The sequence below is a fragment of the Halichoerus grypus genome, chromosome 8 (genome assembly GCF_964656455.1).
Source record: "Halichoerus grypus chromosome 8, mHalGry1.hap1.1, whole genome shotgun sequence".
NCBI lineage: Eukaryota > Metazoa > Chordata > Mammalia > Carnivora > Phocidae > Halichoerus > Halichoerus grypus.
In genome coordinates, this window is record NC_135719.1 from 34,269,804 (window position 1) to 34,285,032 (window position 15,229).

At 38.2% G+C, this 15,229-nt stretch overlaps 1 protein-coding gene across 1 annotated transcript in view; it reads right to left on the bottom strand.

The window, feature by feature from the left end:
• The window catches only part of OCA2 (OCA2 melanosomal transmembrane protein), a 516,129-nt gene that overhangs the window by 219,959 nt on the left and 280,941 nt on the right, over window positions 1–15,229 (bottom strand). Inside the window, exon 19 of the mRNA XM_078078703.1 lies at window positions 14,579–14,706. Within this exon, the coding sequence (XP_077934829.1) occupies window positions 14,579–14,706 (128 nt within the window). The remainder of the gene's footprint in view (window positions 1–14,578; window positions 14,707–15,229) is intronic.

The window sequence follows — 15,229 nt, forward strand, 5'->3', positions numbered from 1 at the left end:
CAGAAGCCCTGCCCTCCAGGCAGGGATGGTCTTTCAGGGAGACACTAGGAAGTCAGAGAATGAAAGCACTGCTTAGGATCAGAAAGGAGGGATCACTTGCCATCTTGGAACATAAAAGCTTGGGAAGTCTTCCCAAAAGAGATGCTTCAGATGTCTTTGAAAGATGGAAGAACTGCACAATGCAGAGTCTGGGATTCATCCAAGACCCAGAAACAGGGCGATTTCAGAGGACTCAGCTGGGGGTCAGTGGGAGTAAGGGCAAGCCAAGATTGGGGGTGCTAAGGTTGCCACAACCTCAACTCCCAGAGATGAGAAAGTGGAGCTCAGTCCTACAGGCAGATTGGGTGTGTGAGCTCAAGGTGGGGCATAGACAAGGGCATTAAGCATATGAAGCATGAAGGAAAGTGCCTCCCTGATCATCAGAGTGCAGTACATGTGAGTTTCAAGTCCTTCCAACTGCCAAGGACCCATCTCCCTATTCATGGGAACATCAAGTTGCTAAGTAAGAAGGACATGTCCAGGAGTCAAAACACTGACTCCTCATCCTCCCAGCCATTCCCCCAGTACACACTCCACCCTTCTATGTAGCCTGTTGGGGTAGGAACACTATGTAAAATCTCTGTACACCTGACCTGTGGCTGCCCCAGCATGGTGTTCATTGATTTACTTACAGTGGTTTCTTTTAGAAGTTGGATATATGATCTACAGTCAACTAACCTTCGACAAAGCAGGAAAGAATATCCAATGGAGAAAAGACAGTCGCTTCAACAAATGGTGTTGGGAAAATTGGACAGCCACATGTAGAATGAAAGTGGACCATTTCCTTACACCATACACAATGATAAACTCAAAATGGATGAAAGACCTAAATGTGAGACAGGAATCCATCAAAATCCTAGAGGAGAACACAAGCAACAACCCCTTCAACCTCAGCTGCAGCAACCTCTTGCTAGACACATCTCCAAAGACAAGGAAAATAAAAGCAAAAATGAACTATTGGGACTTCATCAAGATAAAAAGCTTTTGCACAGCAAAGGAAACAGTCAACAAAACCAAAAGACAACGTACAGAATGGGAAAAGATAACTGCAAATGTCTTATCAGATAAAGGGCTAGTATCCAAAATCTATAAAGAACTTATCAAACTCAACACCCCCAAAAAAAAATCCAGTCAAGAAATGAGCAGTAGACATGAACAGACATTGCTCCAAATGGCCAATAGACACATGAAAAAAAAATGCTCTATATCACTCAGGATCAGGGAAAAACAAATCAAGACCACAATGAGATACCACCTCACACCAGTCAGAATGGCTAAAATTAACAAGTCAGGAAACGACAGATGTTGGTGAGGATGTGGAGAAAGGAGAATCCTCTTAACACTGTTGGTGGGAATGCAAGGTGGTACAGCCAGTCTGGAAAACAGTATGGAGGTTCATCAAGAAGTTAAAAATAGAGCTATCCCACTGCCCACCAATTGCACTACTAGGTATTTACCCTAAAGATACAAATGTAATGTTCTGAAGGGGCACGTGCACCCCAATGTTTATAGCAGCAATGTCCACAGTAGTCAAACTATGCAAAGAGCCCAGATGTCTATCGACAGAGGAATGAATAAAGAAGATGTGGTATATATATACAATGGAATACTCCTCAGCCATCAAAAAGAATGAAATCTTGACATTTGCAATGACGTGGATGGAACTGGGGGTATTATGCTGAGCAAAATAAGTCAATCAGAGAAAGACAATTATCATATGGTTTCACTCATAGGTGGAATATAAGAAACAGTGCGAGGATCATAGGGGAAGTGAGAGAAAACTGAATGGGAAGTAATCAGAGAGGGGGACAAACCAAGAAAGACTCTAAACTATAGGAAACAAACTGAGGGTTGCTGGAAGGAAGGTGGGTGGGGGAATGGGGTAATTGGATGCTGGGCATTAAGTAGGGCATGAGATGTGATGAGCACTGGGTGTTACATGCAACTTATGAATTACTGAATTCTCCATCTGAAACTAATAATGTTGGCTAATTGAATTTAAATTTTTAAAAAAAGTTGGCAATGTGAATAGCTAAGGACAATAGGAGTGGTATAACTACCTATCTCACAAAATTTTCTCCTCAAAAGGTAAGATAAACAAGAAGAGAGAAGTAAAACTACAAAACCAGGACTTCCACATAACTTGAAGATAGAGAACACCAAATGTGCAAATTATCTATAAATAAAAAGAGAAAACAGCACCACTCTTACTATCGTCTTCCCTCCCTCCTGAGGCTTTACAAAGACAAACCAAAGGGGAGAAAGGGGGTTAGCAAAGGACCAGGGTGATGGTGCAGGGCCATGAGAAGCTACTATGGAGAAAGGGTTCCAGTGAGGCTCTGTGTAATGGGGCAGGAGCACTGATGGGGCCCTCCTGGGAATGCCTAACTTCTGGGGGAGAAAAGAGCACAGAGGACAGGAGAAGTTTCTTTTGGTAACTGAGTGGTCAAGGGAAAAAGAAGAAAACAAGGCAAAAATGGGGTCCCACAAATCACAAGTGCCCAAACTTTGCTCTGCCGACAGAAGAGGGCGCCATTAAATAGGAATCATTAAAACAAAACAAAACAACCAAACAAAAAGCACTGGGTATTACACGCAAACAATGAATCATGGAACACTCAAAAACTAATGATGTAATGTATGGTGATTAACATAACATAATAAAATAAAATTAAAAAAAAAACAAAGAAACAAGCAAATCCAATAGCATTAAATTTATAGGAGAAAAGTAAAGTCATACACAGAGCTAGCAAAAAAAAAAAATCAAGAGTTAAAATTTTACACATATCACTGGGGAAAATTCCTCTTTGAAAACATCTATGAAACAAAAGAAAACTGCATTAAACTGATTAAATATGCTCCAGCAGGCATTTAAAAATACAAACATCAGGGTGCCTGGGTGGTGCAGTTGGTTGAGGACTGACTGACTCTTGGTTTCAACTCATGTCTTGACCTCAGAGTTGTGAGATCAAGTCCCGCATCAGGCTCCTTGCTGAATGCAGAATTTACTTAAGACTCTCTCCCTCTCCTTTGCCCCCCCCCCGTTCCCTCTCTCTCTCTCTAAAATAATAAATAAGTCTTTTTAAAAAAATAAATAAATAAAAATACAAGCATCCATATTAAAATCCAGAAATTCAAAAACAGAACACATAAATAGACAAATAACAGGGAGAAACAGAGTTGAATGAACAAAGGAACAAAATAAAATACAAAGATTTCTCAGAAATTAGTAAAAATTACAAGATACCTAAGGGGCAGTAGACATAAATAAAAATGTAATATAGGGCAATGAAGAAAGACATCAAAACAACCAAGAGAATAAAAATTAAATAAATTAAATAATTAATTAATTAATAATAAATAAGTAAACCAAAAGGGTCACAGAGACAGTGATGGAAACAGAAAAAGGGAAACAAAGGAATATTTGTTTATTGGAGTCTCTGAAGAAGAAAAACAAAATAGTGAAATGGAACTGATATTTAAAACTAAAATCTCTGTGCCTTTTCATCAGCAGATCTTCAGGATTTCTACTAGTGACTGGGAGTTTAAAAGTGATATTGGGTTGTATAAAACAGAAAAAAAGAATAAGCTTGAAGGTGGAAAGTAGGAAATCTTATCAAATTACCTTTAACATTTGGTGTGGAGGGAGGACTTTAATGCCTGAAAGCTTTCTAATGGTATTCAAACTAGGGTTAATATTCCCACAGCACTTTCAAGAGGTAGTTTGTAATGGCCTCTCTAATGGAAAAATATTTTGTAGGAAACGATGAAATAAAAGGAAATATGCAACTCCAAAAAGTAATTATGCAAATATTGCCCTGAGAAACTTGTAAAAAATGCAGAAAAGTAGAAACAAAGCTAAAAGATGTTGCATCTGACATTTTTGGATCTTAGATTCTCTGCAGTTTTAAAATTAATGCCAAATGATTTCCCCCTTCTAATTCTCTGTTCCACTCATCTGCAATTTAAAATTCTGATATATCCAAAAACAGATTTTAAAAAAACTGTTAACTGCAATTTATTTTAGGAAAATGATGTGTGGAAAATACTACAACAAGTAAAATACAAATTGGTCTTAAGTACAATGACACAAAATAAGTACTGGTTCCTTCCCAAATAAGAAATCAAGTCTTCCAAGAAATGCTTTAAAGGATACAAGAATTAAAAAGCATTAACAAAGGCATACAGACAAAATACAGAAAATTAAATGTCAATATAAGACTACTTTGATATGACTGATGCTTTAGTTCTCTTTTTTTCATTTAAATGTAATGTTACTTTTGCCATATAATACATTCCTATAGTTTAAAACAAAACTGAATACAAACTGTATATTGAGAAATCTAACTTACACCTCTTCAGCATCTAACCCCCCCTCATAAATAATCATTTTTCTTGTCTCTAGTATATCCTTATCATATTTCTGCTAACAAATTGTAATGATGCTTTTTAAAAAGAATCAAAAACCACTATACCTCAGCTCATTCATCTTAGCTTTAAAAAAACTAAACTAAAAACTAAAAGCTGTAGTACATTCTAATAAAACTATTAGATTTCAAAGAATATAAAATCATCAAGGCCCATAGGCAAAAACAGAGTTTGGTTGACATTACACCTTTCAAAACCAACATACAAAACAAGGCAATAATGGAACATCTTCTTAAAAATCAGTGAGAGAAAGGGTAAACAAATGATGTAAATCCAGCCAAACTGTCTTTAAAATATCAAGACTATAGAAAAAAATTTTCAACATGTAAGAATTTAGGAATTTCAGCACACTTTTAGCCCTTTGTGTGGAATCATCTAGAGCAGGCATATGTTTTTTTGTAATAGGCCAGAAAGTAAATATTTTATGCTCTGTAGGCCAAAAGGTATCTATTGCAACTGTATAACTCTGCCAACATAGTACAAAATAGCCATAAAAAATAAATCAGTGAGTGTGACTTTGTTCCAATAAAGTTTTATTTGAAAAGCAGGCAGTATGCCAGATTTGGTCCACAGGCCATAGTTTACTGACCTTTGTGTTAGAGAATGAGTTTCATTTGACTCACTATTACTGGGAAAACTTCAGCAAAAGGACAAGTGGTTAGCATTTAACAATATATACATGTACATCTAAGGTTAAAGCAAATATATGGATTGAATGAAAGATGAAAATAGAGGGGTGCCTGGGTGGCTCAGTCGTTAAGCATCTGCCTTTGGCTTGGGTCATGATCCCAAGGTCCTGGGATCAAGTCCTGCATTGGGCTCCCTGCTCAGCAGGAAGCCTGCTTCTCCCTCTCCCACTCCCCCTGCTTGTGTTCCATCTCTTGCTGTCTCTCTCTGTCTGTCAAATAAATAAATAAAATCTTTAAAAAAAGAAAGATGAAAATAGAAAAAAAAATCTTACTACTGTATCAGCAATAGGTAGGCAATAAAAGATATTGGGGAAAAGACTGAAAAGCCAGATAGTAAAGGTTAAAAAGGAAACTGGGTATTAATGATATTTTAAAAGATTTAAACACAAAGGTAACCATTAGAATAAAAATACACACTTCTCAAGTACCAAAAAAAATTATCAATACGAGAACAAAGAACATACATCTTGAAGAGAAATGAACATAGCTAATACAACAAAATACACATACTTACAAATATGTCAGAATTAAGACTAAAATTGTCAGTCATATCAATAAATGTGAATGTACTTAACTCATCTATTAAAAGAAAGAGGCTTTCAATTTGGCAGAAAATGAGACCCCATTCCATGAGGTATACAAGAGACATGCCTAAAACAAGATGATTCTGAAAGACTAAAAATGAAAGAGTAGGTAAAGGTACACCAGGCAATACAAACACACAAACAAAAATGGAGGGATAGCTGACAAAGTAAATATAACAGAGAAGGAAATTTTTCATGCTCAAAGCCACAAATCACAATGCAGAGATAACACTTATGAATATTTAATGTACTAAATAACAGAGAAACAGACTTTATGAAGCAAAGCTACAGTATATGCAAAGATTCAAAACCCTAAACACAATAATTGAAGACACATACATCACATCTAGTATAGGCCAATCACATGGACAAAAAGTGAAGAGATAAAACATTTAAATAACATAATCTATAAAGAAATATTATGAACTTATATTTAACTCTATACCCTGAAATACAGAATACAAATTCTTCATCCAGGGATTCCCCAGCCTGCACCCACTTCAGCTTAGGTGTTGTGCCAGGGTACCCACTGCATTAGAGCCCAGGGGCCACACCAACCTGCACCCATGTCAGCTATACCTGCCCCTCCAAGGTGCCCACTGACAGCCACAGCTCCAGTCAGCCAGTGAAAGTCATCAAGCCCAACAGAGGGGATGACCATATACAAGACCATTCCTTCAAGTTTAGGAGAAGTAGATGTTCTGTCTAATCCATAGAAACAAACATAGAAGTCAAGCAAAATAAGGAGAAGCCAGAAGCCACACAGCACAAAAACTGGCTCCCTAACTTGCTTACACTAAGCCTCACACCCTGTACTTTCGTGGGACTGCCTTTCTCAGTCACTTTTGCCTCAGTCCCAGCATGATGAGTCCCTCCCCCAGAAGGTCAGCACAAACCCCTCCTGACACCATGTCTCCTGACCAGGGAGTTCTCCAGGGCCTCAGTTCTAATGGAGGTGGTGTCAGCTCTCATTTCACAAGCAGACCAGAGCACACCTAGTTCAAACTTGCCACATCAGGCCAGGGAACAAATACTGCCCACAGCAGGCAAGGAGATGATGACATACTACATATTGAAAACCTTAAATACACCACCAAAAAAATATTAGAAGTAATAAGTGAATTCAGTAAAGTTCAGAATAAAAAAATAACACCCAGAAAGTGGTAATGTTTTTATACACTAATAACAAAGCAGCACATGAGAAAGTAATAAAATAATTCCATTTATAATTGCACTAAAAAGAATGAAATACCTAGGAATAAACATAACCAAAGAGGTAAAAGACCCATGCCCTGAAAACTATAAAACACTGATGAAAGAAACTGAAGATGAAAATATTTCTTACATAATGCTGTCTTGAAGCTGTTAACCTGAATTGGAAGAGTCATCCCTGGACTACGGTTTGGTACCGAGACCCTACAATCCAGAAACTGCACTATTCGGTATTTACCCAAAGCATACCAAAATACAGATTTCAAGGGATACATGTACTTCAATGTTTAAAGCAGCATTATCAACAATAGCCAAACTGTGGAAAGAGCCCAAATCCATCAACTAATGAATGGATAAGAAAATGTGGTGTATATATACGATGGAATATTACTCACCATCAAAAAACAATAAAATCTTGAGAGGAGGAGAAAGATGGCATAGGAGTAGGAAACCTAAATTTTGTTTGGTCCCAGGAATTCACCTAGATAGGGATCAAATAAATAAATAAGGGTCTCTCTTTTTTCTGAACACCTATGAACTCAACAGGAGATCAAAGAAAAGAATAGCAACAACTCTCTGAACAGAAAAGCAAGCACTTTCTGGAAGGTAGGACATACGGAGAAGTGAATCCGAGGCTATATTCAGGAAGATAGACCACGGCGGGAGGAAGCCTCCGCCAGGCACTACCAGCAAGTGATAGAGCAGCGGAGCACAAAATTGGAACTTTTAGAAGTCGCTCCACTGAGGGACGTCACTCCAGTGGCTAAGCGAGGGGTGGAACCCTCGCTGGCACAGTGTGGTCTCAGGACCCTCAGGGTCACAGAGAGACCAGGGGTGCCTGAGTGTGGCAGAGCTCCCAGGTATCGGATCCGGGAAGCCGGCTGCAGAGACGGAGCTGAGGAGCAGGCTCTCAGTTCGGGCTTGCCATAAACTGTGATCTGTGGCACAGTCAGGCCACTGCTCTTCCAGCAGGGACCCAACAAGTGGCAGATCCGGGAAGACTCCCCTTCCTTCCCCAGGAGGAGAGGCATGGGAGCACACCACAGGAATCTGCTGGGTTTGGAGGGTCCACTCGGGGTCAGGTGCCAGAGATAGAAATGCTGGGTCACAGGCTGGGTGAGCACGGAGTGAGGACAGAGACAGGGGAGACAGGAGTGATTGACTGCTTTTCTCTGGGGGCGAATTGAGGAGTGGGGCCCTGAGTTCTCAGCTCCTCTGGGGCTGAGATTGGGAGGCTGCCATTTTCACTCTCCTCCTCCAAAGCTGTATGGAAAGTTTGCAGAGAACAAAAGCTACGGAGAGCAAAACTGAGCAGATTACTTAGCCTGCCCTGGCAAGGGCAGGGCAATTCCACATCAGGCAAAAACATTTGAGAATCACTGCAACAGACCCCTCCCCAAGAAGATCAGCAAGAACAGCTGTTTACCAATCAATGAGAAAGGCAGAACATGAGCACGAGGGAAATACAGCACATAGAATTCATGGCTTTTTTCCCCCCTGATTCTTTAGTCATTCAAAGTTAATTTTTTTAATTTTCTTTTTTTTTTTTTTAAATTTTTCTTTTTCCCTTTTTCAAACAACATCTTATCAACCCCGTATCAAAAATCTTTTTTATTTTTCATTTTTAGAGAAATATTCTATCCGTTCACCTTATTTTTGGTATATATATAACTTGTTCTCTCTTTAAAATTTTGGGATACAGTTTCTTCTAACAGACCAAATATATACACTAAATCTCTAGTGTATGGCTTTGTTCTACTCTCCTGCCTGATCACATTCTCTCTCCCTTTTTTTTTTTAATTTCTCTTCTTTCTTTTTTCAGCCAACTTCTTATCTTATCAATACCTTTTATAAAATCTTTTATAATTTTCATCTTTACACTCATATTCCATCCCTTCATCGTATTTACCTTATTTTTATACATATATAAGCTTTTCATTCTTGAAAATTTTCAGCGGCAGTTTCTTCTAACAGACAAAAATAAGCCCAAAATCTAGTGTGTGGCACTGATCTATTCACCAGCCTGATCAAATATGATCATATTCTTTTCCTTTTTTTTTTACCTTTTTCTTTTTCTTTCATTCTCTTTCCTTTCCCCTGGTTTCAGGTCTCTTCTGATTTGTTTAGTGTATTTTTTTGTGGGGTTGTTTTTACCCTGCTAGCATTTTGTTCTCTCATTCATCTATTCTCCTCTGGACAAAATGACAAGATGGAAAAAAATCACCTCAAAAAAAAGAACAAGAGGCAGTACAAACTACCAGGGACCTAATCAATACAGACATTAGTAAGATGTTGGGACTAGAGTTCAGAATAACGATTATAAAGATACAAGCTGGACTTGAAAAAAGCATGGAAGATACTAGAAAAACCCTTTCTAGAGAAATAAAAGAACTACAATCTAACCAAGTCGAAATCAAAAAGGCTATTAATGAGGTGCAATAAAAAATGGAGGCTCTAATTGCTAGCGTAAATGAGGCAGAAGACAAAATTAGTGATATAAAAGACTAAATGATGGAAAATAAAGAAGCTGAGAAAAAAAGAGACAAACGACTACTAGATCATGCGGGCAGAACACGAGAGGTAAGTGATACCATAAGACAAAACAATATTAGAATAATTGGGATCCCAGAAGAAGAAGAAAGAGAGAGAGGGGCAGAAGGTATATTGGAGCAAATTATACCAGAGAACTTCCCTAAATTGGGGAAGGAAACAGGCGTCAAAATCCAGGAGGCACAGAGAACCCCCCTCAAAATCAATAAAAATAGGTCAACACTCCAACATCTAATAGTAAAACTTACGAGTCTCAGAGACAAAGAGAAAATCCTGAAAACAGTTTGGGACAAGAGATCTGTAACTTACAGTGCTAGATTAGATTGCAACAGACCTATCCACAGAGACCTGCCAGGCCAGAAAGGACTGGCATGAATATTCAGAGCGCTAAATGAGAAAAATTTATATGCAGCCAAGAATACTATATCCAGCTAGTCTGTCATTGAAAATAGAAGGAGAGATAAAAAGCTTCGAGGACAAACAAAAACTAAAGGAATTTGCAAACACGAAACCAGCCCTACAAGAAATATTGAAAGGGGTCCTCTAAACAAAGAGAGAGCCTAAAAGCAACATAGACCAGAAAGGAACACAGACAATACACAGTAACAGTCCCCTTACAGGCAATACAATGGCACTAAATTCCTATCTTTCAATAGTTACCCTGAATGTAAATGGGCCAAATGCCCCAATCAAAAGACACAGGCTATCAGATTGATTAAAAAAACAAGACCCATCGATATGCTGCCTGCAAGAGACTCATTTTAGATGCAAAGACACCTCCAGATTGAAAATGAGGGGGTGGAAAACCATTTATCATGCTAATGGACACGAAAAGAAAGCTGGGTGGCAATCCTTATATCAGACAAATCAGATTTTAAACCAAAGATTATAATAAGAGATGAAGAAGGACACTATATCCTACTTAAAGGGTCTAACTAACATGAAGATCTAACAATTGTAAATATCTATGCCCCTAACATGGGAGCAGCCAATTATATAAGCCAATTAAACAGAAGAGCAAACAAACACATCAACAACAATACAATAATAGTAGGGGACTTTTATAAGCCCCTCACTGAAATGGACAGATCATCTAAGCAAAAGATCAACAAGGAAATAAAGACTTTAAATGACACAGATATATTCAGAACATTCCATCCCAAAGCAACAGAATACACATTCTTCTCTAGTGCCCATGGAACATTCTCCAGAAGAGATCACATTCTAGGTCACAAATCAGGTCTCAACTGGTACCAAAAGATTAGGATCATTCCCTGCGTATTTTCAGACCACAATGCTTTGAAACTAGAACTCAATCACAGGAGGAAAGTCAGAAAGGACTCAAATACATGGAGGCTAAAGAGCATCCTACTAAAGAACGAATGGGTCAACCAGGAAATTAAAGAAGAATTAACAATATTCATGGAAACAAATGAAAATGAAAACACAACTGTTCAAAATCTTTGGGATGCAGCAAAGGTGGTCCTAAGAGGAAAGTATATAGCAATACAAGCCTTCCTAAAGAAATAAGAAAGGTCTAAAATACACAACCTAACCCTACACCTAAAGGAGCTGGAGAAAGAACAGCAAATAAAGCCTAAACCCAGCAGGAGAAGAGAAATAATAAAGATCAGAGCAGAAATCAATGAAATAGAAACCAAAAGAACAGTAGAACAGACCAACGAAACTAGGAGCTGGTTCTCTGAAAGAATTAACAAGATTCATAAACCCCTGGCCAGACTTATCAAAAAGAAAAGAGAAATGACCCAAATCAACAAAATCATGAATGAAAGAGGAGAGATCACAACAAACACCAAAGAAATACAAACAATTATAAGAACATATTATGAGCAACTCTATGCCAGCAAATTAGATAACCTGGAAGAAATGGATACATTCCTAGAGATGTATCAACTACCAAAACTGAACCAGGAAGAAATAGAAAACCTGAACAGACCTATAACCACTAAGGAAATTGAAGCAGTCATCAAAAATCTCCCCCCACAAAAAAAAGCCCAGGGCGAGATGGCTTGCCAGGGGAAATCTACCAAACATTTAAAGAAGAATTAATACCTATTCTTCTGAATCTGTTCCAAAAAATAGAAATGGAAGAAAAACTTCCAAACTCATTTTATGAGGCCACCATTACCTTGATCCCAAAACCAGACAAAGACCCCATCAAAAAGGAGAACTACAGACCAATATCCCTGATGAACATGGATGCAAAAATTCTCACCAAATACTAGCCAATAGGATCCAACAGTACATTAAAAGGATTATTCACCACGACCAAGTGGGATTTATCTCTAGGCTGCAAGGTTGGTTCAACATCCGCAAATCAATCAACGTGATACAATATATTAACAAAAGAAAGAACAAGAATCATATGATCCTCTCAATAGATGCAGAAAAAGCATTTGACAAAGTACAGCATCCTTTCTTGATCAAAACTCTTCAGAGTATAGGCATAGAGGGTACATACCTCAATATCATAAACGCCATCTATGAAAAACATACAGCGAATATCATTCTCAATGGGGAAAAACTGAGAGTTTTCCCCCTAAGGTCAGGAACGCGCAGGGATGTCCACTATCACCACTGCTATTCAACATAGTATTAGAAGTCCTACCCACAGCAATCAGACAACAAAAAGAAATCAAAGGCATCCAAATTGGCAAAGAAGAAGTCAAACTCTCACTCTTTGCAGATGATACGATACTTTATGTGGAAAACCCAAAAGACTCCACCCCAAAACTGCTAGAACTCATACAGGAATTCAGTCAAGTGGCAGGATATAAAATCAATGCACAGAAGTCAGTGGCATTCCTATACACCAACAACAAGACAGAAGAAACAGAAATGAAGGAGTCGATCCCATTTACAATTGCACCCAAAACCATAAGATACCTAGGAATAAATCTAACCAAAGAGGCAAAGAATCTGCACTCAGAAAACTATAAAATACTCAGGAAAGAAATTGAGGAAGACACAAAGAAATGGAAAAACGTTCTGTGATCATGGATTGGAAGAACAAATATTGTGAAGATGTCAATTCTACCTAGAGCAATCTACACATTCAATGCAATCCCCATCAAAATACCATCCACTTTTTTCAAAGAAATGGAACAAATAATCCTAAAATTTGTATGGAACCAGAAAAGACCCCGAATAGCCAGAGGAATGTTGTAAAAGAAAAGCAAAGCTGGCGGCATCACAATTCCAGACTTCCAGCTCTATTACAAAGCTGTCATCATCAAGACAGTATGGTACTGGCACAAAAACAGACACATAGATCAATGGAACAGAATAGAGAGCCCAGAAATGGACCCTCAACTCTATGGTCAACTCATCTTTGACAAAGCAGGAAAGAATGTCCAATGGAAAAAAGACAGTCTCTTCAACAAATCATGTTAGGAAAATTGGACAGCCACATGCAGAAGAATGAAATTGGACCATTTCCTTACACCACACAAAAAAATAGACTCCAAATGGTTGAAAGACCTCAATGTGAGACAGGAGTTCATCAAAATCTTAAAGGAGAACACAGGCAGCAACCTCTTCGACCTCAGCCGCAGCAACTTCTTCTTAGAAACATTGCCAAAGGCAAGGGAAGCAAGGGCAAAAATGAACTATTGGGACTTCATCAAGATAAAAAGCTTTTGCACAGCAAAGGACACAGTCAACAAAACCAAAAGACGACTGACAGAATGGGAGAAGATATTTGCAAATGACATATCAGATAAAGGGCTAGTATCCAAAATCTATAAAGAACTTATCAAACTCAACACCCAAAGAACAAAGGATCCAATCAAGAAATGGGCAGAAGACATGAACAGACATTTCTGCAAAGACATCCAAATGGCCAAGAGACACATGAAAAAGAGCTCAATATCGCTTGGCATCAGGGAAATCCAAATCAAAACCTCAATGAGATACCACCTCACACTAGTCAGATGGCTAAAATTAACAAGTCAGGAAATGACAGATGTTGGCGGGGATGCATAGAAAGGGGAATCCTCCTACACTGTTGGTGGGAATGTAAGCTGGTGCAGCCACTCTGGAAAACAGTATGGAGGTTCCTCAAAAAGTTGAAAATAGAGCTACCATATGATCCAGCAATTGCACTACTGGGTATTTACCCCAAAGATACAAAAGTAGGGACCCGAAAGGGTATGTGCACCCCGATGTTTATAGCAGCAATGTCCACAATAGCCAAACTGTGGAAAGAGACAAGATGTCCATTGACAGATGAATGGATAAAGAAGAAGTGGTATATATATACAATGGAATTTTATGCAGCCATCAAAAGGAATGAGATCTTGCCATTTGCAACGACGTGGATGGAACTGGAGGGTATTATGCTGAGCGAAGTAAGTCAAACAGAGAAACACATGTATCATATGACCTCACTGATATGAGGAATTCTTAATCGCAGGAAACAAACTGAGGGTTGCTGGAGTGGGGGGTTGGGTGGGAGGGATGGGGTGACTGGGTGATAGACACTGGGGAGGGTATGTGCTCTGGTAAGCGCTGTGAATTGTGCAAGACTGTTGAATCTCAGATCTGTACCTCTGAAACAAATAATGCAATATATGTTAAGAAAAAAAAAAGAAGAAGAAGAAGATAGCAGGAGGGGAAGAATGAAGGGGGGGAAATCGGAGGGGGAGACAAACCATGAGAGATGATGGACTCTGAAAAACAAACTGAGGGTTCTAGAGGGGAGGGGGGTGGGAGGATGGGTTAGCCTGGTGATGGGTATTGAGGAGGGCACGTTCTGCATGGAGCACTGGGTGTTATGCACAAACAATGAATCATGGAACACTACATCTAAAACTAATGATGTAATGTATGGGGATTAACATAATAAAAAAAAGTAAAAAATAATTATCAGAAATATTTAGGTGGCTGAGATAAAAGCTGGTTTAACTTAAAATATTCTAATTACAAACTCCATCGTTTTCTCCTTGGTGAATATGTGGAAAGACTTATAGACTTGGGCTTTTTTCATTCACTCAGTAAAATATGAAATATAAAAGTCAGGTAAAAGATGACATTGCAAAAGTTCTAAAGTCTTACCTCCATCAGAACAAAGAGTGCTGCAAAGAATAGAAGAGTTGCCCATTCCACTCGGTGTAGAATTATCTCAAAATCATGAATATCAGCTAAAATTAGCAACCAGATGGCACCCAGAATAGCAATCCACCCTGAAAAACAAATAAGTGGACATATAGACATAGATGTAGTTCAATTGTTAACACACTGAGTTTTTATCTTATGATTGCTTTCTTTTTTGAAGAAAATTTATATTCTGCAAACTGAACATATTCAAAATGTACAATTTATATTTTGGCTAATGTATATACCCACAAAACGAATAATATAATCAAGACAATGAAAATAATCACTACCCCCAGCAATTTACTAATGTTTGCATTCTTGTATCCTCTCTATCTCCCCCTGTAACCCCACCCTACCCCCAGGAACTATTCATGTCTTTTTTTTTTTTTCACTATAGTTTATATTTTCTATATTTTCTATAAATGCAATCATACAGCATTCATTCTTTTGTCTGACAGCTTCCACTTCAACACAACTATTTTAAAATTCTGCAATATTGGTTTGTGGATCAATAGTTCATTACTTTTTATTGTTTAGTAATATGCCATAGTATGGCTATGGGATGATGTACATATCTATTCACTGTTGATGGGACATTTGGATTGCTTC